Source organism: Prionailurus viverrinus, chromosome A3, assembly GCF_022837055.1.
Source record: "Prionailurus viverrinus isolate Anna chromosome A3, UM_Priviv_1.0, whole genome shotgun sequence".
Taxonomy (NCBI): Eukaryota; Metazoa; Chordata; class Mammalia; order Carnivora; family Felidae; genus Prionailurus; species Prionailurus viverrinus.
Genome location: NC_062563.1, coordinates 90536538 through 90560794, shown reverse-complemented (window position 1 = coordinate 90560794; position 24257 = coordinate 90536538). Strand labels below are relative to the sequence as shown.

At 44.8% G+C, this 24257-nt stretch overlaps 3 protein-coding genes across 11 annotated transcripts in view; 2 read left to right on the top strand and 1 right to left on the bottom strand.

Moving 5' to 3' along the window:
* CA3H2orf78 (chromosome A3 C2orf78 homolog) overlaps nt 1-225 on the bottom strand; it is a 40164-nt gene extending 39939 nt beyond the window's left edge. The window contains exon 1 of the mRNA XM_047854531.1: nt 169-225. The gene's annotated coding sequence lies outside the window, so the exon portion shown is untranslated. The remainder of the gene's footprint in view (nt 1-168) is intronic.
* TPRKB (TP53RK binding protein) lies at nt 221-8209 on the top strand. Of its 8 annotated transcripts, XM_047854547.1 has the most exons (6): nt 352-501; nt 3002-3082; nt 3397-3556; nt 4910-5032; nt 6362-6538; nt 7999-8209. In XM_047854547.1, the coding sequence occupies exons 3-6, from the start codon at nt 3416-3418 to the stop codon at nt 8083-8085; spliced, it is 528 nt and encodes a 175-aa protein (XP_047710503.1). In that variant the 5' UTR covers nt 352-501; nt 3002-3082; nt 3397-3415; the 3' UTR covers nt 8086-8209. The 8 variants fall into 8 exon arrangements, with proteins under 8 accessions (XP_047710502.1, XP_047710503.1, XP_047710505.1 ...); XM_047854546.1 differs by lacking the exons at nt 352-501; nt 3002-3082 and adding an exon at nt 221-345; XM_047854549.1 differs by lacking the exon at nt 3002-3082 and having other exon boundaries at nt 352-480; nt 3457-3556.
* A 6076-nt stretch (nt 8210-14285) lies between these two features.
* NAT8 (N-acetyltransferase 8 (putative)) lies at nt 14286-16646 on the top strand. 2 transcript variants are annotated; one of them, XM_047854540.1, is made up of 2 exons: nt 14286-15093; nt 15791-16646. In XM_047854540.1, exon 2 carries the CDS (start codon nt 15806-15808, stop codon nt 16499-16501), a length of 696 nt encoding a protein of 231 aa, XP_047710496.1. In that variant the 5' UTR covers nt 14286-15093; nt 15791-15805; the 3' UTR covers nt 16502-16646. The 2 variants fall into 2 exon arrangements, with proteins under 2 accessions (XP_047710496.1, XP_047710494.1); XM_047854538.1 differs by having other exon boundaries at nt 15725-16646.
* Nucleotides 16647-24257: the final 7611 nt, after the last annotated feature.

Sequence of the window (24257 nt, the reverse complement as noted above, 5' to 3'; positions counted from 1 at the left end):
TCCGTCCGTCCCCGAGAAGAAATGTAGCTGAGATGAATGTGGAGTTCATCCTGGCCAACACTGTTCTTTGCACAAGAAGAAACCGATGTCTCCTCCAACGCCCAAAACGCGTTGGAGAAAGGCTGAGTCGCGCCCTGAAACCTCAGCGTCCGGTCCCCGGATCCTTACCGTCCCCATAGCCGGAAGTGACAGAGGGGGCCCTGGCTCCCATTTGCGTCCGCCGGCGTCTCTCAAGCTGAGGAAGGAGCTTCTCGGGAGGGACTTGCGCGGTTGCGGCCCAGCTTCCGGAAAGTGAGGGGTTTGTTTCCGAGGGGAAGGCCTTCCGGGAGGACCGAGAGTGCGCAGGTGAGTCCTCTCCGGCAGGGCGGGCGGAGGGCCAGCCCCGGGGGCTCAGTACGGCAGTGACAAGCTCGTGCTCTCTGAGTGCTACACAGCTGAATGAGGATTCATCAAACCGATGAAAAGGGCTGAGGAGCACGTGTAAGAGGGCCTGGGACCCTGGTAAATGGACTTTTTAAACGGAGTTGAAGGGAGGGAGGAAGAAGTCAGGGGCTGTACCTGTCGGAGGGGCAGAGTTGGGGAGCGAGCCTGGGCATTTGAAACTGGGGAGGCCACTGGGCTGTAGCGGAAAGACCGCGGTCCGGAGACAGGTGCGCTGGCAGCAGCACCAGGCGAGAGGGCTGCGACTGGAGGGTTTGAAACGCCCTGCCATTAAGTGGGAGCTTTATCACAAGAGCGGCGGAAGGAGGAGATATGGTTTACGTTTTGAAAGGATCGCTCTTACTGCCAGGTGGAAGTTGGATGGAAGGAGGGCTGGAACTGCGAGGCCACCACCCCTAGGAAGCCACAGCTGTAGTTGAGACATGCGGCCTGGGCTGGGGGCAGTGGGTATTGGGGAGAAGTGGACGGGTCAAAATGGTACTTAAGAGGTAAAGTCGTCAAGACTAGAGAGTAACTATGGGAGCTAGGAGTATGACTGGATTTGCTGTGATTGAGAGCAACGATGATTCTAAGTTTCTGGCCCAAGTGAGGGAATTATGTTTTGACTTTTGCTAGGCTGATGAGAGACCATAAGGCGGGATGAGGGCAAAATATAAGCTAGCACACCCCCACCCCAGTGGGATCTGTGTGACATTCTATGGACACCCCTGTCTACCCAAGAACAAAGGAAAGGACAGAAAACAAATGGTTAAATTGATGAGTCTCTACCAGTTTACAAAAGAAACGTAATCCCATCAATAGCCTAAAGTCCTGGAACTCCCTGCTGTCTTAATGTTAATGATTTGCTAGAGGGGAAAAACAACAACTTAGTTTGACAATAGCTAGGCCTCCCGTAATCTGTGAGTCTTTAGCATAAGAAAGTCTCTGGAAACTTCCCTTCTGACTTTACCTCCCCTAAACTCATAGTATGTAACAAGCCACTCTGCACAACCCCTGTGCAGCTGTTTCTGCCCTGGATTCCTGTTCCCATGCTTTAATAAAATCACTTTTGTACCAAAGACATCTTCATGAATTCTTTATTGACCATCAGCTGTGAACCCCACTATCACCCCAAAACCTCATCAAGGAGACCTTTTTTCCCCTAGTATAAAAACATAATGGAAAGTTTTTTTCCTTGCTGATTATCTGTACTCTTATTTTGTGTGCTTACTGTAGAAAATTCAGTGCAATTTTTTTTTTATAGAAGATGATAAACGTTACCAATAATCCTGCCACCCAAGATGGCCATATTTTGGTGTGTTTCATCTTTTTGTTTTCTGTGTGCATCTTTTTGTGTAATTGGGAATGTATTCATTATATTTTTCTGTATCATTTTTTTCCCCATTGGATGTTACTATGACAATAAAGTTTGAACTGCTGTGTGCCAGGATATTATTCACACATATATTTTTTTATCCTAACAAAAAGTCAGATGTAATTCCACCAAGTCTGAGATAACTTTTTGGTGTATCTTCCTTTCAATATTTTTTATGCTCCTTTTTGAAAAGCCCACAGTTTATGCCACATTTTATGTTTTGTCTTTCTTTTTTTATGTATTTTTTACAATTTATTTTGAGATAGAGTATGCATGCCAGTGGGGGAGAGGCAGAGAGAGAGGGAGAGAGAGAATCCCAAGCAGGCTCCATACTGCCAGGGAGGAGCCTGATGTGGGGCTTGAACTTAGGAACTGTAAGATCATGACCTGAACTGAATTCAGATGTTTAACTGACTGAGCCACTCAGGTGCTCCTGTGTTTTGTTTTTCAATCAGATGTTTTTACTTAATGTTATTTATTGCTATTTCACACAAATTAACTGGTCTCCAAGATGACAGTTTTTAATGCTTGTTTAGTTGCAACAAATCTGTTATTTGCTAGTTTGTTTTCAATTTTTTGCTATTAGGATGATGAGAGGAGCATCTTATTACGTAAATTTTCAGGTTTTTAATTATTCCTTGAAAAGAGTCCTAGAAATGGAAACTACCAAGTAAAAGGATAACATGAACTTACCAAATTGCCACCCCCAAATAACTTACTAACACTTTGAAATTGTTTTAAAGATCAAATTTTTGCAATACTTAGATTTTCAGTTCAAGGATATGGTTGTCTTTCTAGTTAGTCAAGTTGTCCTTTATGTTTCTTTTATGTCTTTGTCCTTTCCTTATTAAACTTATGTCTAAGAAAAGGCCTGTATTGATTTTTTAATAATTGTACCCCCTCCTGGGGCACCTGGGTGGCTCAGTTGGTTAAGCATCCAACTTTGCCTCAGGTCATGATCTCATGGTTCGAGGGTTTGAGCCCCACATCAGACTGTAAGCTGACCGCTCTGAGCCTGGAGCCCACTTCAGATTGTGACTCCCTCTCTTTCTGCCCCTCCCCCACTTATGCTCACGCTCTCTCTCAAAAATAAATAAAACATTAAAAATAATTGTACCCCCTCTCTACTTAAATGTCATGTGTGAAATGAGTATCTTTGAGTCAAGTGTTGTACTTCAATAAAATTTTCTTAATATTTGTGTCTAGGTTCTGCTAAAATATACATAAAATGGGAAGATGAGAAAGCTGAAAAGGCTAAGTTGGAGTGAGGTTTCGTTAACACCATAGGTAATCCGTGGCCTAAAGAATTCCTGACATTCTGCTCCTACTTGTCTGTTAGAGAAGCTGCCCCTCAGCCATGCATCAAAGCCTGCCTGCCTGCACAACCAGAGAAGCAGGCAGCAACCTTGGTCTTTCAGTAAAGGAAGCTAGGAACAACTCAGCAGGGTTGGTAGACATCTCATGGGGATGCCAAATGTGCTTTTGGGATGGATTCTTCTAGTATAACAGTTCTGTCATCTTGTTATATTTGTTACTGAGGATGTTTATTAGTTGAATTATACCATTAGCTTTTAAACAGATGAAGTCTTTTGGTCTTTTAGAATCGTGCTTGTCTGTGAAATGCAGTTAACGCATCAGCTGGACCTGTTTCCCGAATGCAGGGTGACCCTTCTGTTGTTTAAAGATGTAAAAAATGCTGGAGACTTGAGAAAAAAGGCCATGGAAGGTGCTATTGATGGTGCATTAATAAACCCTAAGGTGGTAAGTACAAGTAAGAACAAATGAGCTATAAAGGGGCATTTAAGAATATGTTAATTAAAAAAAATTTTTTTATACTTATTTTTGAGAGACTGAGAGACAGAGCATGAGTGGGGGACGGGCAGAGAAAGAGGGAGACACAGAATCTGAAGTAGGTTCCAGGCTACGAGCTGTCAGCACAGAGCCTACTGTGGGGCTCGAACCCACAAACCAAGAGATCATGACCTGAGCCGAAGTCAGATGCCAAACCAACTGAACCACCCAGGCACTCCAATAATATGTTAATTTTTTATGATGTTACAGGTTAGCCTAAAATTGTCATCTTTGGATAAATAGTTCTTGTCTAAACTGTGGAGTCAGATTGAGCCAACCTTGAATTTAATAGTGAATAGAAGCCAAAGTGCTAGGCCCTTCCCAGGAGATATGAAAGGTTGTATTCTGACTCTGATGTAATGGCAAATGCCCGGAGCTTCATTTACTCATTGGAACTAGAAAAATCTCTGCACAGGAGGCATCCGTAGTGGTTAAGAGCACACACTGTGGAACCATGTTACTAGGACTTAATCTCAGCTCTGGCACTTATTATGACTTTGAGCAAGTGGTAGGCAACCTTTGTACCATGCTTGCTCTGTTCCTGCCATTGTTCTAAGTGCTTTCCGTATACTAACTCACTTAATCTTCACAACAACCCTATGAAGTAACTACTATGATTATCTGCATCCAACAGATAAAACTAAGGGATCTGCCCAAGGTCCCTCAGTAGGAAGTGACAGCTGGGATTCAAACCCAAACATTCTTTGCTTTGGCTTCCTCATCTACTGTGTGTGAATAATAATACTGATTTCATAGGGTAGTTTTAAGAATTAAAATAATACAGGTAAAATGTTTAGACTATGGCCTTTCCCCATATTAGTGCTCAATGTTCTTTAAAAAATTTTTAAAAAAATATTTATTTATTTATTATTGAAAGAGACAGAGCATGAGTATGGGAGGGGTAGAGAGAGGGGGAGACACAGAATCTGAAGCAGGCTCCAGGCTCTGAGCTGTCAGCACAGAGCCCAACGCGGGGCTTGACCTCACAAACCACGAGATCATGACCTGAGCTGAAGTTGGACGCATAACTGACTGAGCCACCCAGGCGCCCCCCCAATGTTCTTTTTTAAATTTTTACTATTTAAGTTCCTTGCAGCTTTAACATTCTATGATTTACTGAACACCCAGCAATTTTGAAAATATAGTCCATAGAAACTGTGATGAAGTCAAACAGCCTGACATTGGAGTTACCAAGAGAGAAGGCATGTGTCTCCCAAGTGCTCCAGATTCTCCGTGTGTGATTCTTTATGTTCTCTTTGGTAGATTGTTGATCCATTTCAGATACTTGTGGCCTCAAACAAAGCAGTTCATCTCTACAGACTGGGAAAAATGAAGACAAAAACTCTATCAACTGAAATTATTTTCAACCTTTCCCCAAATAACAATGTAATTAATATGGATTTTACTTTATTTATGTTGATTGTGTTGTGCTAATGTGTGTTCCCCAGTGTTGGACTGTAATAGTGAAGAGTGTTCTGGAAAGATTGAGGTTTAGCACTGCCTCTTCCTAGACAAATAAGCTTTGGAGTCACTTCACATAGGAGTAAAGAAAAATTTAGCTACATTAGATGAGGATAGTTTTATCTGTCCTTCTTACCATATAGGGTCAGGAAGAACCCTCTAAATGATATATAAATTTAAATGGCAAAACATTAAGCATGGATATTTGTGTGTTACCATGCACATCTTTTACTCTCCCTATAACTCCTTAAGGATAGAATCCATGTCTTTTCCATATACCAGAAGCCTGCCTGGTACTTGGAACAGCCTTTAACACAGGCTCACTCATATACCCAGGGCTCAGGAAGAGTTTGTGGTTTGAAATACTGGTAGTAATCAAAGTTATTGAGCTAAAGATATTCTACCTGTGGCACGTGAAAAAAATAACTTAAATTTTGCTGATGAAGTTTTAGTATTACTACTACTATTAACACAACCAGGTACTAACATCATCCAAAGGACAATTAGGAAACCCGTAGCATGGTTTAAAATAATGTTTGAAATTTTATAAAGTTTATAGAATGCATGATAATAGAATTCTTCAGTACCTGGAGAAAAAATTACCAGATAATTATAATTTCTTTGACATCATTTGAAATAATTTGAGAAACTTCACTTCGGTAAACATCTGCTGGGCTTGTCCCTCTTACAGTTACAGTTCTAGGGCAGGAGAAACATGTTCCTGAGGAAGGCAGGTAAACAAGACAGAAATCAAATGCACTAAGATAAGTGACATAATGGGAATAATACTTCAAACCAATGGAAACAGCAAAGAAGCAACTCCTGTAAGGAGAAAGGATGACATTAGTGACATTAGTGTTGGACCTTGAGGGATGAGGACACTCCAGGCTGAGGACAAAGTTTGAGCATAGGAAAAAATGTATGAAATGGTGGACACCCATATATGGTCCAGTCTGGGTAGAAGGTGGGTGTGCATGGCTAGAGGGTCACTTGGGGCCAGAGGGAGGGAGTGTTGATGTTAAGAAATGCCAAGAAGTAGGCTTGATTGTGCAGGAATAAGGTACAGTTTTGAGCAGAGAGTACTCTAGAGGCAGATGTGGTGGGTGTCAAGAAGGGTTGTTGAAGAGAAACACTGTAGGTAGAATCATTAGGATATGAAAAATAAGAACCTGACCAAGGAAAAAGGAGGCCCATGGGGGGATGTTTCAGACACAGAAGCTACTGGTTATTGTTTGTTGTTGTTCTTTTCCTTAGATTTCAGAAGCTCTGAAAAAATTTGGTATCTCAGCAAATGACACTTCAATTCTAATTGTTTACATTGAAGAGGGAGAAAAACATATAAATCAAGAAGACTTAATATCTCAGGTAGAAGGTCATCAAGTTTCTCTGAAAAATCTACCTGACATAACAAATATTACAGAAGTCAAAAAGGTTTGTAAATCTGTATTTTTACAAAGTGTGATAGATGAAGAATAATACTGATGTTGTTTGCTTGTTGATCACTGATCCTTCTGGTTTTTGTTTTTCTTTAAGAAAGGTTAATGTAATTAAAAATTACTTGAGAAATAGTTACAGATGCAAAGAATTAGAAGATGCTGGATTATAGGGGCACCTGGGTGGCTCAGTCGGTTGAGTATCTGACTTCAGCTCAGGTCATGATCTCGAAGTTCGTTGAGTCCAAGCCCCGCGTCAGGCTCTGTGCTGACAGCTCAGAGCCTGGAGCCTGCTTTGGATTCTGTGTCTGCCTCTCTCTCTGCCCCTCCCCCGTTCATGCTCTGTCTCTCTGTCTCAAAAATAAATAAACATTAAAAAAAAAATTTTTTTTTAAAGATGCTGGTTTATGTAAAATTTAGTTAGAAATTTAGTTGATAAAAGCACTCTTTAATTAAGAATAAATAGGGGCGCCTGGGTGGCTCAGTCGGTTAAGCGTCCGACTTCGGCTCAGGTCATGATCTCGCGGTATGTGTGAGTTCGAGCCCCGCGTCGGGCTCTGGGCTGATGGCTCAGAGCCTGGAGCCTGTTTCAGATTCTGTGTCTCCCTCTCTCTCTGACCCTCCCCCATTCATGCTTTGTCTCTCTCTGTCTCAAAAATAAATAAACGTTAAAAAAAAAATTAAAAAAAAAAAGAATAAAGAACTTCAGGGATGCCTAGGTGGCTCAGTCAATTCAGCTTCTGACTTTGGCTCAGGTCATGTTCTCCTGGTTCCCGAGTTTGAGTCCTGTGTCAGGGTCTGTGCTGACAGTTCAGAGCCTGGAACCTGCTTTGGATTCTGTGTCTCCCTCTCTCTCCCTGACCCTACTCTGCTCTGTCTCTCTCAAAAATAAACAAACATTAAAAAAAATAAATAAATCACTTCAGAGACACGTTAGTGGCTCAGTTGGTTGAGTGCCCTACTTTTGATTTCAGCTCAGGTCATGATCCCAGGGTCATGGGATCAAGCCCTGCATTGGGTTCTGTGCTGGGCATGGAGCCTGCTTGGGATTCTCTCTCCCACTCCCCTGCTTGTCGCTCATGCTGTCTCCTCTCTGAAGAAAAAAAAAAGTGCAGAATATTTTATATTTATTTTACATTTCAAATATACTGTGTAAGCTTGATCTTTAATATCTTGACATATGCTTTAAAAATTGGCACAGATTCAAAAAAAAAATTGGTACAGATTCAGTTTCTATGTGTAGAGGGTTATTACCATAACTAATTTAAAGGGAACTTTTGACATAAATGATGAATTGCCATCTACTTTACATATTTTAATCACATTTGTGATTTGTGATTTCATGTCATTATCCCAGTAGTTGAATGATAAATGATTTCACTTATATATGTTTGTATAATGGAAACTAGTAGTGCATGAATATATTAGCATGTCATAATTCATCTTTTATTTTCACAGATATATAAACTGTCTTCACAAGAAGAAAGTATTGGAACATTGTTGGATGGTATCATTTGTAGAATGTCAACAAAAGATGTTTTGTAAAATGACAGAAATATTAAGATTTTTCATAAGAAAACATTGATTTTTCTTTCTTGATTATAAAATGTGTATGTTCAGGGAACCTGAGTGGCTCAGTCGGTTAAGTGTCTGACTTCGGCTAAAGTCATGATCTTGCAGTTCGTGGGTTTGGGCCCACATCTAGCTGTATGCTGACAGCTCAGGACCTGGGGCCTGCTTCCAATTCTGTCTACCCCTCTGTCTCTGCCCCTCCGCCACTTGCACTCTGCCTCTCTCTCTCTCTTAAAAATAAATAAACATTAAAAAATTAAAAGAAAAAAACAGGGGCACCTGGTTGGCTCAGTTGGTTAAGTGTCTGACTTTGGCTCAGGTCACGATCTTGCGGTTCGTGGGTTCAAGCCCCACGTCAGGTTCTGTGCTGACTGCTGACAGCTCCGAGCCTGGAGCCTGCTTCAGATCCTGTGTCTCCCTCTCTCTCTGCCCCTCCCCTGCTCATGCTCTGTCTCTCTCTCTCTCTCAAAAATAAATGTTAAAAAAATTTTTTTAATTAAAAAAAATAAAACGTGTTCAATTATGGAAAATTTTAAAACACAGAATGGTATAACAAACCATTCCTAGTCCTCTCTCTTAATATCTTGAAAGATAACCACTGTTGCTATTATTTGTTGCTGTTGTCTAGTCTTCTGTATCTATTCAGGTTTATTTTTATTTAACTGGAATAACTGGATTTTTACTAGGTTCTTGCCTTAGTGATTTTATATTCATCAGCTCATATTCCTGCCCTTACTTCTGGCTAATCTAGTATTTCCCTTCCAAGCCTCCCGGTTCCAAGTATTTTACATACAAGAATTTACTCATCATAATGTTATAAACACTTAATATTACCACCATTTTACACCCAGGAAACTAAAAGATTATAGAAACAATAAGTAACTTGCTCAAGGTCATAGAGCTAGTATAAAGCCATGTTTTATAAATGCTTTGGGTTTTCTTTTTTTACTTTATATTTTGATCATAGCAGTCAAGACAGGCTTGGTCAGGGGTGAGCAAACTTTTCTGTGAAGGGCCAAATAGTAAATATTTTCGGCTTTGCAGTCCATAAAGTCTCCACTGTATCTACTCAACTCTTGCTATCATAGTGCAAAGGTATCCACAGACCATAAATGATGAGTACGGCTGTGTTTCAGTGAAACTTTATGGGCAAAAACAAGTGGTGGACAGGATTTGACCTGAGGGCCTTGCTTTGTGGATATCTGGGTTAGGTTAGGCTTTGATTACAGTCCCTAAAGCTCATTGGCTTCACACGACAAAAATTTGTGTCTTGTTCAGTCTACATAGCCAGATTGTGTGAATCTGTAAACAGGATAGTGACTCAGGAACCCAGTTTGCTTATCTCATGTTTCATTCTCCAAAGCCAGTTACATGGCCCTGCCAACCTCACAAGGAACGGAGAAGTGTGATCTTGCCCCATGTTGGAAAGCAGGGAGGTAGAAGTACTTAGTGATTTCTATCATGATCATAAATAATAAAGTACATATGTACATAGCTAACATTTCTCATGTGCACTGTGCTTAGCATTGTATATGCACTACCTCATTTAGTCCTTACTACAATCCCAAGAGATTTTTTACCAGCAAGAAAACAGATTTAGTCTCTGAACTCCATTTCTAACCTACAGAACAACTGACAATAATACAGTGAAAGTCCATGTACCTTTCATGTGAATTCACTATTTGTTGTTAACATTTTGCTACATTTGCTTGCTAGTGCTCTCCTGAGCTCAGGGTTGTGTACACACACACACTTTTGCTGCAAGATTTGAAAGTGCGTTGCAGACATGTTTCTTCAGCCTATAGTGTTTATCTGTCATCTCACTACAACAATCTTGTTAAGAATGATGTTGACATTTTTTGAAGAGTACCTACCCTAGATGTCTTTTTCCACACAGTTTGGATTTGTTCATGATTTAAGTCAACTTAAATATTTTAGATTTTGTGTCCTTGCCATTGCATATCATCAGGAGGCAATGTCAGTTGGCCCTATTATTGGTGATACAAAGATTGGTCCCTCGGTTAAGGTGGTGCTCCCCCAGACATCTCCATTGCAAAGACCTCTCTTCCCCTGCCTGGGATTAAAACTCCAATCTATGTGACCCCAGATCCTAACACCTCAGTCCACTGTCCCTCCCTTGCCATCATGCTCACATTCTTTTTATTGATGTGAAATACATCACATACATACTTCCTCTATTTTTATGCACTTACGTTGCTTTCAATGTTTCACTTCACTTGCAAATAAACATTTGTACATGGTTCTCTTTAACATAGCTTCTCTACAGTGGAATTATTGGGGATGAAGAGTTGAACTCATTAAAGGCTTCAGAGCAGAAAGGTGCCATTCTGCACCCCCCGTTGCAGCCACTTCCCTGCTCTTGGCTTTGCTGAAGGCAGCCACTCTGCAGTCACATCACAATAATGAGGAAAGCATGACCTAGTTTGGCCAGTCTTAGAATAAGCAGTTTGTAGTCATCGAATTTGCCTGTCATTGATGCTTTCACAGTCCTTTGTGCCGCTGATCTCCCATGTTCCCCTCCAGATCTCTCTTCACCTTTACCCCCTCTTCTCTGTGTTCCAGGTGGCTGACCTGTATGTCAGCAAGAGGTCTCTTGGCTTCTGCTTGGGTTTGGCCACTGGGAGGCCAGGCTGAGATTGGAGAGGGGAAGAGAGTGAGGCCAGTGTATTTATTAACCTGACCCCTCCCTGTAAGGTCAGGTGCACTGGCTTTGTCTCTGAACCTTTCAACTCCTGGGTCAGGCTCCTGTCACCCCACCCTCCCACCTTGCTTCAGGCCTCTGGGCAATAACATACCTGGCTCCCACACCATCTCTCATCCCCCTCTACCCACCCACACCTTCAGAGTTAGTCCCTTTCATCATCTGCATAAAATTTGCTGGAGTTACCCTAATTTGAGTGTTGGGGCCTGAGACCTTCTCACTTTCTCAGAGAATTGAAAGGTTACAGAACATTTCTGTAGAGCTGGAATCACTGACCTAGGATTTCTGAGCATCTTACCAAGGATGCTCTTACCTACTTCTTTCCCCTTGAAATGATTTGCTACTATTTTCTTTCACTTGTCTCCTTTAAGTGATGAGTTCTCAGTAAAAGTTCAGGGCATTGGCCTGATGTTGGGTTACTGGGAGCCCCGACGAGAGGTTAGAGGAGATTCTGCCAACTCAATTAAAATGTAATTGAATTGATTTTCTCTTCTCCCTGAGACTTCCAAAATGTAATGCCACTCATTTACCATCATCCATCTCACTGGCCCATTTCTGGGCTGCGCTGGTGTAGTAGGGAATGTGTGTCATAGATGTAAGTGTGGGGTTTTAGTGACATGTTCTCCAATCCACAACTCTTGGAATAACAGTGACTCTGTGAGGTCTTGGTTAGGACATCTCAGCTTTTCTGGTCTTGGTTTCCCATTTGTAAAATGGGAACATTAATACCAACCTTTGTCCTTAGTTGTCATGAACATCAAATAGCAGAGCACAGGAAAATAGCTTCGTCACAGTGTCAGGCATCGGATTTCTCAGTGAATAACAACAATCTCTTCCCTTTATGTACCAGGCAGTATTGCTGAGGCAAGTAGTAAAATAAAATAGGGCTCACTACTGGTGGAAAAGTAAAACAGTGCAGCCACTTTGGACAACATGTTGGCAGTTCCTCAAAATGTTAAACATAAAATTACCATATGACCCAGAAATTCCACTACTGGGTATACAACCAATAGAACTGAAAACAGGTGCTCAAACAAAAACTTGTACCCAAACATTCCTAACAGCACTACTCACCACAGCCAAAAGGTGGAAACAACCCAAATGTCCATCACTGGATGAATGGATAAACAAACGTGGTCTATCCCTCCCATGGAATATTATTCAGCCATAGAAAAGCAATGATGTACTGATACATGCTACACCATGGGTGAACCTTGAAGACATAAAGTAAAAGAAGCTGAACACAGAAGTTCACATATCATATGATTTCATTTCAATGAAACATCCAGAAAGCAGGTTAGTTGTTGCCAGGGTCTGGAGAGAACAGGTGGAGAGAGTGACTGCACAGGGGCAAGGGAATTCCTTTTGGGATGTGAAAAGGCTTTGGAGTCAGAAGTGGTGGCCATACGACACAGTGTGTGTGTACAAAATGCCACTGAATTATATACACTAAAAGTTAATTAAAACATGAACTAATAGAATAAGCACCTCTGCCTTCAATTTAGGAGTTCATGATCTTAGATAGGTCCCTCTAGGCTCCCAGATCCGGCTGAGGCAGAGCCAGGTAGATTCCCAAGCCTCTGTTTCATCATCTGAAAGCAAGAGCCTGGAACCTCAGCCCACTCCAGGCTTCATCTTTTACACAGAGAATGAGCCACAGGCCCTCCATCCAGAGACAGATGCTGCCAGCATCTGGTATGATCACTCAGACTTTTTCTCTCTGCATGCTTGTGTCTGTACATTATTTTCAGGTTACATTTTCACCAAAATGAGTTAAAACCTACGGCTTTATAATCCTTTATTTCTTGGAGTTACATTTTGACTTTTTTTTTTTCATGTCAATAAATCCTCATGATCATTGTTCATGGCTGTGAGGATGAAAAGCCTGGATGTAAACCAAGGTCACTGGGTTTTGAGGATGCTACAGAGGACCAGAGAGAATACAGAGAAAGAGAATGTGGGGACAGACCACAGCCCTTTGACCCTTCAGCTTGACTATGAGGTTTTTGACTGGTTAATAGCAGACTTGGTAGGAAAACTCAACTGTACTTTGGAGCTCTCTGTCCCCCGTTTTGATTCTTAGTTCAAATGTTACTTAACATTGAAATGTTTAAACATTAAATGTATGAAACAAATGTAGCAAATACTCATGGCTCACCACTCAGATTTCACGTTAAACTCTACCCTTCTGCCAAAGACCCAGAACCATCAGCAGTCTCCATCCACTGGGCCTGGATCCCAGCCTGCCCGTCTTTGGTTTCTGATCAGAAGGCCTCAGGATGGTACCACCAGCCCCAGTTATGATCTTTCTCTCCAAGTCTCGCTCTCCAGCATCCTCTAGAGGCTCTTGCCAGAAATGTGACTATCATCTCTGACCCCTTCCTCATCTTCATTCCCATCTCCATCATTACAAACTCCTGCCGTTTCTGTCCCCAGATGCACCTACAGGTGGGCTGGTTCTCACCATCCCCTCACTCTGGTCCAAGTCACCACTTACTCTTGTAGGGCCTCTGCTAGCCCACGTGGCTTCCTGGTGAACACAGAACAAGGCACCCCTTTCATACAGATGCTGCCCGTTGGATGCACAGTTCAGTGGGAGTCATGTCTTTGAGCAAGTAAGAAATAGGTACCTTCTCCTTTGGCCAGACTCAGCTCCGGGGGGGGGGGGGGGGCGCTGACGGCTTGGCGAGTGGAGCAGGGCTCTATTTTTGTTCCCACTAGCCCTCCTTGGTCAGAAGCTCTTGCTTGCATCCTGCATATCTCTACCCCGAGGCTCCTTTATCAGCTGCGGTGCCGCACTAGCCCGTGGGGGGCGGGGATTGCGCGCTCCCACTGTCGCTTCCCATTCACTCTCCACCTGTAGCCACAGCAACACGTGCACGCGCCTGCCTAGGTTACTCCCCAGCTTTTAGCTGACCAATGGCCTCCCGTCGCTTTCGGAGTAGAGTCCAAACTCCACAACTGGGGCACAGACCTCACACGCACGGGCCGTTGCCACCCTCACCGCTCCCTCCCTCTCTCCGTGGCCATGTTGGCCACCTTTCCCTGGAAACCTTGCCTTTGTTCTGCCTCAGGGTCTTCACGCCTCTGTTCCCTCAGCCCAAAACGCTCTCCTTCACTCAGCCCTGCTCAGGCCTACCTCTCCCTCCGGTCTCGACTTAAGGGTCCTTCCTCGGGAACCCCTATTAATCCTCTCTTGCGGCCCGCACCTCTCCGCCCCGCGCGCGTCACAGGTGTGAGAGGTGGCGCGCGCCGCGCAATCCCCGGAATCTCGCGAGGAGCTTCGAGGACGGGAAACCAGGGTCTGCCGGGCGCTGTGCCGTAGCCCAATCGCCCCCACGGCGCGTGGCCGGATCAGCATTTGATGACACTACCGACAAATGCTTGAGTAGATAGATAGATCTGTGGTCTCGGCTTCAGGAAGCAGTGAGAATATAGAGGGAGGGGCTTAGCTGGGCCGCAGGGTGAGGGCACGCGGGGAGAGGAGCAAACTCAGTTTGGGGAGGGAAGCAGCCCCCTCGACAGCATATCCGTTCCACGGAGAAGGGATTTTCTGTTTTTCCCTGCTTTAGTTCACCTCAGCGCAAACTATTTAACAGCTGTGATGGCACAGGCTCTAACGATCGGACACACATCCTAGGCACGTACGCTAGGCACCTAGTAGTTGCATCATACATAATAGTACTGTGAATGAATAAATGAACGAACGAACGAACGAACGCAGATGGAGCCTAGTGAGATGAGTGCAGGGAACTGCCCATGGTCAGTCTTCCTCAGACCAGGTGACGCCTAGGCAGGGAGAGCGCCCCTTGCGTGCTCAGCCTGGACTCTAGCTCATGAAGACAGCACACGGTGAGGCCTGCAACCCCAGGCTTCTAGGAGCTGTGTGGAGGGGCTGAGGGTGGACACCAGAGCACATCAAGGTGCCTGCTGGGAGATACTCCAGGCCTTAACCACCACGGGAGGAAGAGTGAAGGCCATCTGCAAGGGCAAGGCCCCCTGAGCTGTTCCAGACCCCGCTTCCCCACTCCAGGCTGAGTCTCTGATGATCACAAGAGTGAGTGGAGAATGCGCTTCCTGCTCGGTCAGAGTCCAGCCTCTCAGGTGCAAGAACCAGCCAATGAGGTGGCCATCCAGGGAAGGCCTGGTCCCTGGTGGTGGAGCAGGCCCTGGGCAGTCTCTCCTGGATGCCAGGCAGAGGCTGAGAGCAGAGGCCACTTCGAGGCTGCTCTGGACATTCAAGGCCGTTGTGGTAGCAGGTGAGAGGACGCGGGTAGAAAGGACAGTGTTTGGAGAGAGGCCTGGAGCCCCAGACTCTCTTCTGGATGTCCAGGCTGCCCCTTTTTTGGTGATTGACTCTTACACAACCCCAGCAGCCTAAAAATCTGCAGTCAAGGGGGAAGGAGTCTGTTGAAACTTTTACTTGGGAACACAGGATTCCTACAACGTATGGTTCCTGGAGAGGGACCGAAGGTCTGGGGACACATGGTCTGGCTGCTGCATGGTGCCACCCCAAAGTGCCAACAAGCTAAGTGAGCCAGTAAAAGGGGAAAGAGGGTGGAGAGGAGGGTATTTTGTATATCAGAGCTTTGTATGTTACTTTATTAAATCTTCAAAACAATCCCAGAAGCCAGGTTTTTACTTGATCCGGTTCTATGGATGAAAAAAACAGGTTCAGAGAAGTTAGGTAATATGTTAAGGTCACACAGCTAGAAAGGGACGGAGCCAGGATCATATGCAAATCGTCCTGACCCTACACTTTCTCCCAGTGGCTGTGGCCTACATCCTTTTGGGCAAAAGCAGAAAGAAATGCCCATGAGCAGGGGTCTCCCCCACTCCTGGGAGGTGGCAGAGATGGGACACTCATCTGACTTCCTCTCTCTTCCCCAGGGTGGCCCAGAAGGTGTGCAGGGACACTTAGCTCTCTCTCTTTCTCTCATGGACTTTGAGATTCAGGCTCAGCAGTCTTCCATGGCTCCTTATCACATCCGCAAATACCGGGAGAACGACCGCACACGAGTCCTGGATGTGTTCTCCCAGGGAATGAATGAGCACATCCCCACCACCTTCTACCACATCCTGAAGCTGCCCCGAACCCTGGTGCTCTTGCTTGGGGTGCCCCTCACCCTCTTCCTGCTCTCTGGCTCCTGGGTCCTGGCCCTTGTAGCCAGCCTCATCCTCCTCGCTGCCCTGAGATTCCTCTCCAGATACCCCTGGACCAAGTTTATAGTCATGTCTTTGCGCACAGATATGTCTGACATCACCAAGACCTACTTGGGCAAGCCTGGCTCCTGCTTCTGGGTGGTTGAAGCTGAGGGGCAGGTGGTGGGCATTATGGGCGTTCTGCCTGCCACCCTGCAGAAGGAGAAGTTGCAGCTGCTTCACCTGTGTGTGGCCCCAGAGCACCGAGGCCAGGGGATAGCGAAGGCCCTGGTCAGGACTGCCCTCCAGTTCGCACGGGACCAGGGGTACAGCCAAGTCATCCTCATCACCTCCATGCTGCAGCACTCGGCCCGGGCCCTCTACCAGCACATGGGCTTCCAGAAAACACACCAATTCTTCTCCTCCATGAGCTGGAGGCTAGTCGCTGTTCCTACAGTTGGCTTTGTCTACCACCTCCCCTCTGCTGGGGACTCTGAGGCACAGGGTCTGGGAGGGGGCCCGTGATCTGGTTCCTTGTGGCTCAGCCCGGAGAGGGCCAGCTCTGCTGAGGTAGCAAGCAAACCCCAGAGTCTCAATGTGACAGCACAGTGAAAGCTTACTGCTCGGTCACGTGGGAACCCAGTGGAGTTGGCAGTGGGTGGCCCCTCATTCAGTCTTTTGGGGTTGCTGCTGTTTCCTTTACCTAGTGCCATGAGATGTTGCATTAAAACAAACTAATGAAAAACGAACGCCAACGAATATTTCTTTAGTTCATGCGTCTGTGGTCAGCAATTTAGGCTGGACTTGACTGGCAGCTCTTTTGGTCTCAGATAGCCTAATGCACATGTCATGGGGTGGGCTGGAGTGACAGGGCCACTGGGTCCTCTCATTTTCCAACAGGCGAGCTCAGCCATGGTTTTAAGGTAATTGCAGAGGGGCAAAAAGTAAGGCAAATGCGTCTTCAAGCTTCCTGGGTGTCACATCTATGACATCCCAGACCCAGGGAGAGAAATGGGCCCTGCCTCTTTAGTGAGAGGAGCTGCAGGCACACAGCAAAGGGCCGAGGAAGACGGAGAGGATAATTCTGTGAGAGGGACTGGGGCCGACGGTGCCATCAGCCTGCTTTGGCCCCCATCCACTGTCTACACTGAAAGGGAAGAAGACAGCCTGGGACAGAGAGTGGGCCTGGCCCACTGGCCAGGCCCCAGTCACATGTCCTGAACAGGCCTGAAGGGAAACTGAGAATGTGTGTGTCTGGCCAAGAGGAAATGGGATTGCTGAGTTTCCCAGACCTACCACACCTGGGACCCTGCCTCCTGTCCCCAAGTGCTCAGAGACTCAAGATTTTCACAGAAGCCCCAGGTATGACCCTTTTGTCCCCAAACCTGTGATACAGTGGCAAAGTGGGGCTTAGGCCCCATGCTGGTGTATGCAGCCCTATGCACTTTGCCCAGCTAGCCTATCATTGGCACCGGTCTCCCCCAACCCAGAGGCTGAGTCCAGGGAGCCAGTGAGTCCCCTGATGACCCAGGAAGTCCAGGCACCCTTTCAGTCTGGGTCTTGTGACACAGCGGTATTTGGGGGCATCTCCCATTCTGGCAAGGTGCCTGCCCATAGCTTATCTCCTGTGAAGGGTCAGTCAGGCCACAAATCAGGCCTGAACCTGCCAACTGGCATTGTTACAGGCACATTTTAGCTAACTGGGGACCTTCCATCAAATGAATGGGGTGACTGCAAATACTCATGTTTTATTGCCCAAGACCGTGGGCCTCAACTGTGTTGCCCTCCATTCAGTCTCTTTCCTCTCTGGCCTTGGGTCATGCTCAGTCCCTTCTGCCAGGCATTCTACCTCCTCCAGGCCTGCTGCCTTTGTACCTTCCCTGTGTGTTTCTCAGAAGACCGTCAGAATCTCCTGTTACACTGTGCCCCCCCCTCCCCCCTGTTTTAAATCAAGCTTCTGTTTCCTCTCAGTTGTGTTCCAGCTTCTAGTTAATGGCAGGGCCTTGGGCCCAGCCTCTTTGAGGGGTAGGAAGAGGAGGGCACCAGCCCTCACCAGCTGTCCTAGGCTCAGCCATGTAGCCCTTCAGGAGGAGTTCCCAAGTGGGCACCAGCTGGTGCTGGAGATGGGGGAGGTCCACAGTGGTCCCAATGCCTTGAAAGTTTTCTTAAGTGACAACTAAATGGTTTTGCTCATCCCAGGTAGATATAGTCCATGCCCTCCAGGGGCTTACAGGCCAGGGGATGGATGCTGAGAGACCAAGGAAGGAGCAAGTGCAGTGATGTTGTCATAAGTGTGGGGATGGTGGAAATACTGGACAAAGAATATCAAAAGGACACCTACCCCACAGAGTGGGGGAGGGTCTCCCAGAGGGGACAGGGCTTGTGCCCCTGAAAATTTGGAACCAGGAATGGAGCTTGCCCATCACTTGCTCCAATTCCCTGCACTCACTATCCCAATCACCCTGAGGTTCTTTCAGTTCTTTCAATAAACCAAAGCTGTCTTTCTGCTTAAGGCCTCCACACATGCTTCCTCTGCCTTCCACCTCTCCCACCTATACTCTTTGTTTGAAAAGTGCTTCTCCACTTTTCAGCCGAGTGGCAGGGGTAATTGGGTTGGAAAGATAACTTCTGAGCAGGTAAGAAGCAGTTCATCCTACTTTTTTTCTGGCAGTTATTGCTGTTTAGTCCCTGTTACTCAAAGAGTGGTCCCCAGATCAGCAGGACATTGCCTGGAAGCTTGTTAAAAGAAACTGTGAATACCAAGTTTATTACGCACACTAGATTGGTATTAGCACATCAGTATTAATGTAACATGGTGGTCACCCTCCCATGAGCCTCTGGCTCCACCTCAGGCGGAGGAAGTCAGGAGACCCCTCTGCTCCCTATTGCCTGTTTCACAGAGGGTGCTCTAACAGCCAGGAACAGAAGCCAGGCCCTCCCTGGATGATAACGCCTTTGCTCATCTTCCCCAGACAGGATCCACACTCACAGTCAGTGGAGTTTTAAGCAGTGCTTTTCTGCAGAGTTCAGGAAAGGGCCTCAAAGCCGTAGAAGTGACGTGTCTGCATTTGTGAATTGCAGGGAGGGTATTTAGGTATTTAGGTCAAGATAGTGGGCTAAGGATAATGGGAAGTTAAACTGGAGCTTCAGACCAAGCACCAGATATGACAGATAAGAAATAAGATCTGAGACCCAAATGTGGAAATTCCAAAGGGGTTACCAAGACAGTTTAGGGGGTTAGCAGGAGTTGGGGGGGGGGGGAAGGTGAAATGGAGAGTGATGACTTAATGGCTGCCAATTTTCTTTTGGGGCAATGAAAATGTTTTGAGTCTCGATATAGGTGGTTGTTGGGCAACATTGTGAATGTACTAAATGCCACTGACTTGTACACTTTAAAATGATTAATTTTATGTTATGTGAAATTCACTTGTAAAGAAGTTTGAGAGATAGAAAAAAAAAAGGAAGAGTTTAGATGGCTCTAAAACCCAAAGGGAAGATACAAAAGATTGGAGAGAGCAGAGACGCTGAGAGGTCATTATGGAAGTTATGGCTAGCCAGCAGTGAGTCTGCCCCAACCAAGGGTGGGCAAGGAGCCACCTGCGACCCCAACCCCACTGATGGAGAAGGCTTGACACCTATGTGCCCTTCTGCTGGAGAAAGAGCTGATGGTTGACACTTTCCTGAGGAATCTAAAAGTCACAGTCAGTACCTATGGGCCTGAACTCTGGTGGAGATTTGATATTGCTGACTGTCGGTGAGACAGAGGAGGAGGGATGAGGAGGGCAAGGGGAGCGGGAGAAGGAGGAGGGGAAAGAGGAAGAGGAGGGAGAGGGGAGAAGAAGGGGCAGGAAGAGAAGGAGGAAGGGAAAGTGCTTTTCCTGAACTGGGCCAATGGGAATGCAGGCAGAGTTGAGGCCATGGCTTACAGGGAATTGCAAAGTACAGATTTGTGACTTGTGCAGGGACCCCTTTGGGCAAGTGTGGGTTTGTAGAAAGTAGGAAGGAGGGAGCGTGTGGTCCAAGATAGTTTTACAGGTCAGTGACTTGGACCCAGCAGCAAAAAAAAACCCCTAGAATGCTGACTCTAAACTTCCCTTCACCTTTTTTCAGCTACTAAGTTACTTGTTCAATCTGAAGGATGAGGTTTTATTCTGAACTCAGTAAAATTTTAAGGACATCAAGGTTTCCTTTTATGTAACAGTGGAGCTACTGACATGAGTTTGGTCAAAGTAGGTAAATTTGTTTTTTGGTTTTGCCTGCCATACACATGCCTCTGCCTGGCACATGCACATGTGCACATGTGCACATGTGAGTTGAAAACATGTGGGAAGGTCTGCTGGCCTGTGTTCCTTCCCCCTCTCTTCTTCCGCCTCTTCTTCTCATATTTTTAATATTGTGACAATATACATTACATAAAATTTACCATTTTAACCATTTTAAAATGTGTAGTTCAGTAGCATTAACTATATTCAAAATGTCGTGCAATTATCGTCACTATTTGCAGACTTTTTTCAATACCCAGGAGAGAAACCCTGTACCCATTGAGCAATAATTCCCCACCCCCCTCCCAATCCCTAGCAACCACTATTCCACTTTCTGTCCCTAGGAATTTGTCTATTCTAGGTGCCTCATTTAAGTGAAATCGTACACTATTTGTCCTCTTGTGTGTGGCTTATTTCACTTATCATGTTTTTAAGATTCATCCATATTGTAGCATGTATGAGATTTTCACTACCTTTTGAAGGCTGAGTAATATGTGTGTGTGTGTACACACACACACACATTTTATTCATCCATTCATCTGTTGATGGGCATTAGGGTTGTTTCCACCTTTTGACCAGAGTTAATTTGTTTTTAAAACCACGCAGGAAAAAACAACATTTAATCTACGGGGGGTGGGGAGGCGGCGGCATCGTGAGCATCAGGGAGGTTCACAAATAAATTTTACATGTATTACAAGCCAGGTGGTTACCATCTGAACAAAATCAGTATGAAAATGCTCCGCTCTGTATACTGAGGATAACCTAATTTAGATTTTTGATGTGAGTCTTGTTATATGAAGTTTTATTTTATTTTAGTTTTTTAAATGTTTATTTTTGAGCAAGAGAACACAAGTAAGGCAGACAGAGAGGGAGACAGAGGAAATGAAGTGGGTTCTGGGCTGACAGCAGCTAGCCCAATGCGGGGCTCCAACTCATGAACCGTGAGATCATGACCTGAACGGAAGTCAGACGTCTGCTCAAATGACTGAGCCACCCAGACACCCCTACAAAGTTTATTTTAGAACAACTATGCAGGAAATACATACTTGTGATCAGGTGACAGACTGGGGTTTTAAAGCCAGCAGCTGACTGGACAAAATGGCATCGACTTTGAGCATTAGAGGAAATTAAACAGGAGCACTACCACTGCAGGCCGAGTCACCTAGAGCTATGGTTAGAGAAGGCCCATAGGGGAGAGCAGAACCTGAAGCTTCCTTTCTCCAGCCAACACCTCCCCTATGGGGCCATCTTAACTCACTGGGGTGGAAAGCAGAGCAGAGACGCACCAGCTGCTTGAAGTAGATGCTCAGTGAGGTAGAAAAGTGCCCACGGGAAAAAGTGAGCACCCTCATGGCTTTGTGGGTCTAGGAAACAGGAGGCAAGAGCAAGCACCCACATGAGGGGCTGGAGCTCTGATCCTACGAGAAGCCTGGAGGTTCAGGGGAGTGATGTTTGGCAGGACAGTGGGTCCCCAGCAGAGCTCTCTCCATGGGGCATTTTGAGAGGTGGGAGGGGAAGAGGAAGGGGTCTGTCGTCTGTTGGGTGCAACAAGGGGGTGGGTCCTTTTCCCCAAACCACTGAAGGCACGAGTAGCTTCTCCTTGGAAGCATCAAGAGGCAGTCTGGATCCTTAATGATGCTGCATAACCTTGCTATCTTTGAATCTGAACTTCAGTTGGATATGAGGGACTCCATGGGCGTGGGAAGCTGAACAGCAGCACATACCTGCCTGGTGAGGGGCTGACCAGAGAAGGGTGAACAGGACCAGGTCACTGGGGGCTTGGTGCTGCCCACCACACACATTCCTATCTGGGAGGTCACATAGGCTGCCCCTTCTCTCTGACTGCTCCCCTATAGAGCATGCCTTTCATTTTTTCTTTCTTTCTTCTTTCTTTCTTTCTTTCTTTCTTTTTTTCTCTTTCTTTCTTTCTTTCCTTTCTTTCTCTTTCTTTCTTTCTGTCATATATTTTCAAACTGCTACCTTGTTTTCCTTTCAAATGATTTCAAGTGTACTTTGTCCTCACGCTGACAGTCTGTGGTTTGTCTATTGAATTATTTTAGCTTAATTTTCCTTCTTTTAGGCTTTGTGACCATTCTTATTTTCCCTCTTCTAAAAAGTCTGTTCTATGTACACTATCTTAATTTATAAACTCCTGGCTTCATCACATATTTTGAAAATTATTTTATTTCTTAAAAAAAAATCATGCCTTTAAAAATTTCTCTTCTGTTGACATTTATTTATCTTTTGTTTGTTTGTTTGTTTCACACCCAGTGCAGAGCCCAATGTGGGGCCTGAACCCGTGACCCTGAGATCAATACCTGAGCTGAGATCAAGAGTCAGATGCTTAACCCAGTGAGCCTCTTGGCCCACCAAGTACCAATGCTCTGTTCCCCCTCCCCCAGTCCCTAGTAACCACTATGCTACTGTCTCTATGATTCACCTGTTCTACGTACTGCTTATAAATGGATCATACAATAGTTGATTTTTATTTCTTTTTTCCCTTAACTCTCAATTACTGCTTGTAAACTTCTATCTTTTTGGATTTTTATCTATTTTCTTTGCATCCTTAATTTAATCAAAATTTGTTTTTGTAACAACGACTTTTACTTTGTTGTGCTGAGAGGGTCACTTCATACAGAAGGCTGGCCTTGTCCTCCCCTCCACTTCTCTTTCAAGTTGTCTCCTTGGTGCCCTTTAGTAGATCTTCTATTCTTTTCAAGGCTGGCTTTCCAAAGTCTCTCTGGATGACTTGAGACAGATTCAAAATTCTTCCAGTGCATTTAGCACCCTTGGGTTTCCCTGATGTGACTTCCTGATATAAGTGGAGGCTCTCTTGGTCTCATCTCCCCCTTTCCCTGGTTTCAGGTTAGGCTGCCCCAGACCTCCTATTTTATTTTAAAATAAAATCTTTAAAAAAATAAAATTAAGGAAACAATGGCTTTGAATGACACACTGGACCAGATGGACTTAACAGATATATTCAGAACATTTCATCCTAAAGCAGCAGAATATACATTCTTCTCCAGTTCACATGGAACATTCTCCAGAATAGACCACATACTGGGACACAAATCAGCCCTCAGCAAGTACAAAAAGATCATACCGTGCATATTTTCAGACCACAATGCTATGAAACTCAAAATCAATCACAAGAAAAAATTTGGAAAGATAACAAATACTTGGAGACTAAAGAACATCCTACTAAAGAATGAATGGGCCAACCAAGAAGTTAAAGAGGAAATTAAAAAGTATATGGAAGCCAATGAAAATGATAACACCACAACCCAAAACCTGTGGGACGCAGCAAAGGCGGTCATAAGAGGAAAATATATAGCAATCCAGGCTTTCCTAAAGAAGGAAGAAAGATCTCAGATACACAACCTAACCTTACACCTTAAAGAGCTGGAAAAAGAACAGCAAGTAAAACCTCAAACCAGAAGAAAACAGGAAATAATAAAGATTAGAGCAGAAATTAATGCTATCGAAACCAAAAAAAACAGTAGAACAGATCAATGAAACCAGAAGCTGGTCCTTTGAAAGAATTAACAAAATTGATAAACCACTAGCCAGTTTGATCAAAACGAAAAAGGAAAGGACCCAAATAAATAAAATCAAGAATGAAAGAGGAGAGATCACAATCAACACAGCAGAAATAAAAACAATAATAAGAGAACATTATGAGCAATTATACGCAAAAAAAAAAAAAAAAAAGGGCAATCTGGAAGAAATGGACAAATTCCTAGAAGCATATAAACTACCAAAGCTGAAACAGGAAGTAACAGAAAATTTGAACAGACCATAACCAGTAAAGAAATCGAATTAGTAATCAAAAATCTCCCAAAAAACAAGAGCCCAGGGCCAGACGGCTTTCCAGGGGAATTCTACCAAACATTTAAAGAAGAGTTAACACCTATTCTCTTGAAGCTGTTCCAAAAAATAGAAATGGAAGGAACACTTCCAAACTCTTTCTATGAGGACAGCATTACCTTGATTCCAAAAACAGACAGAGACCCCACTAA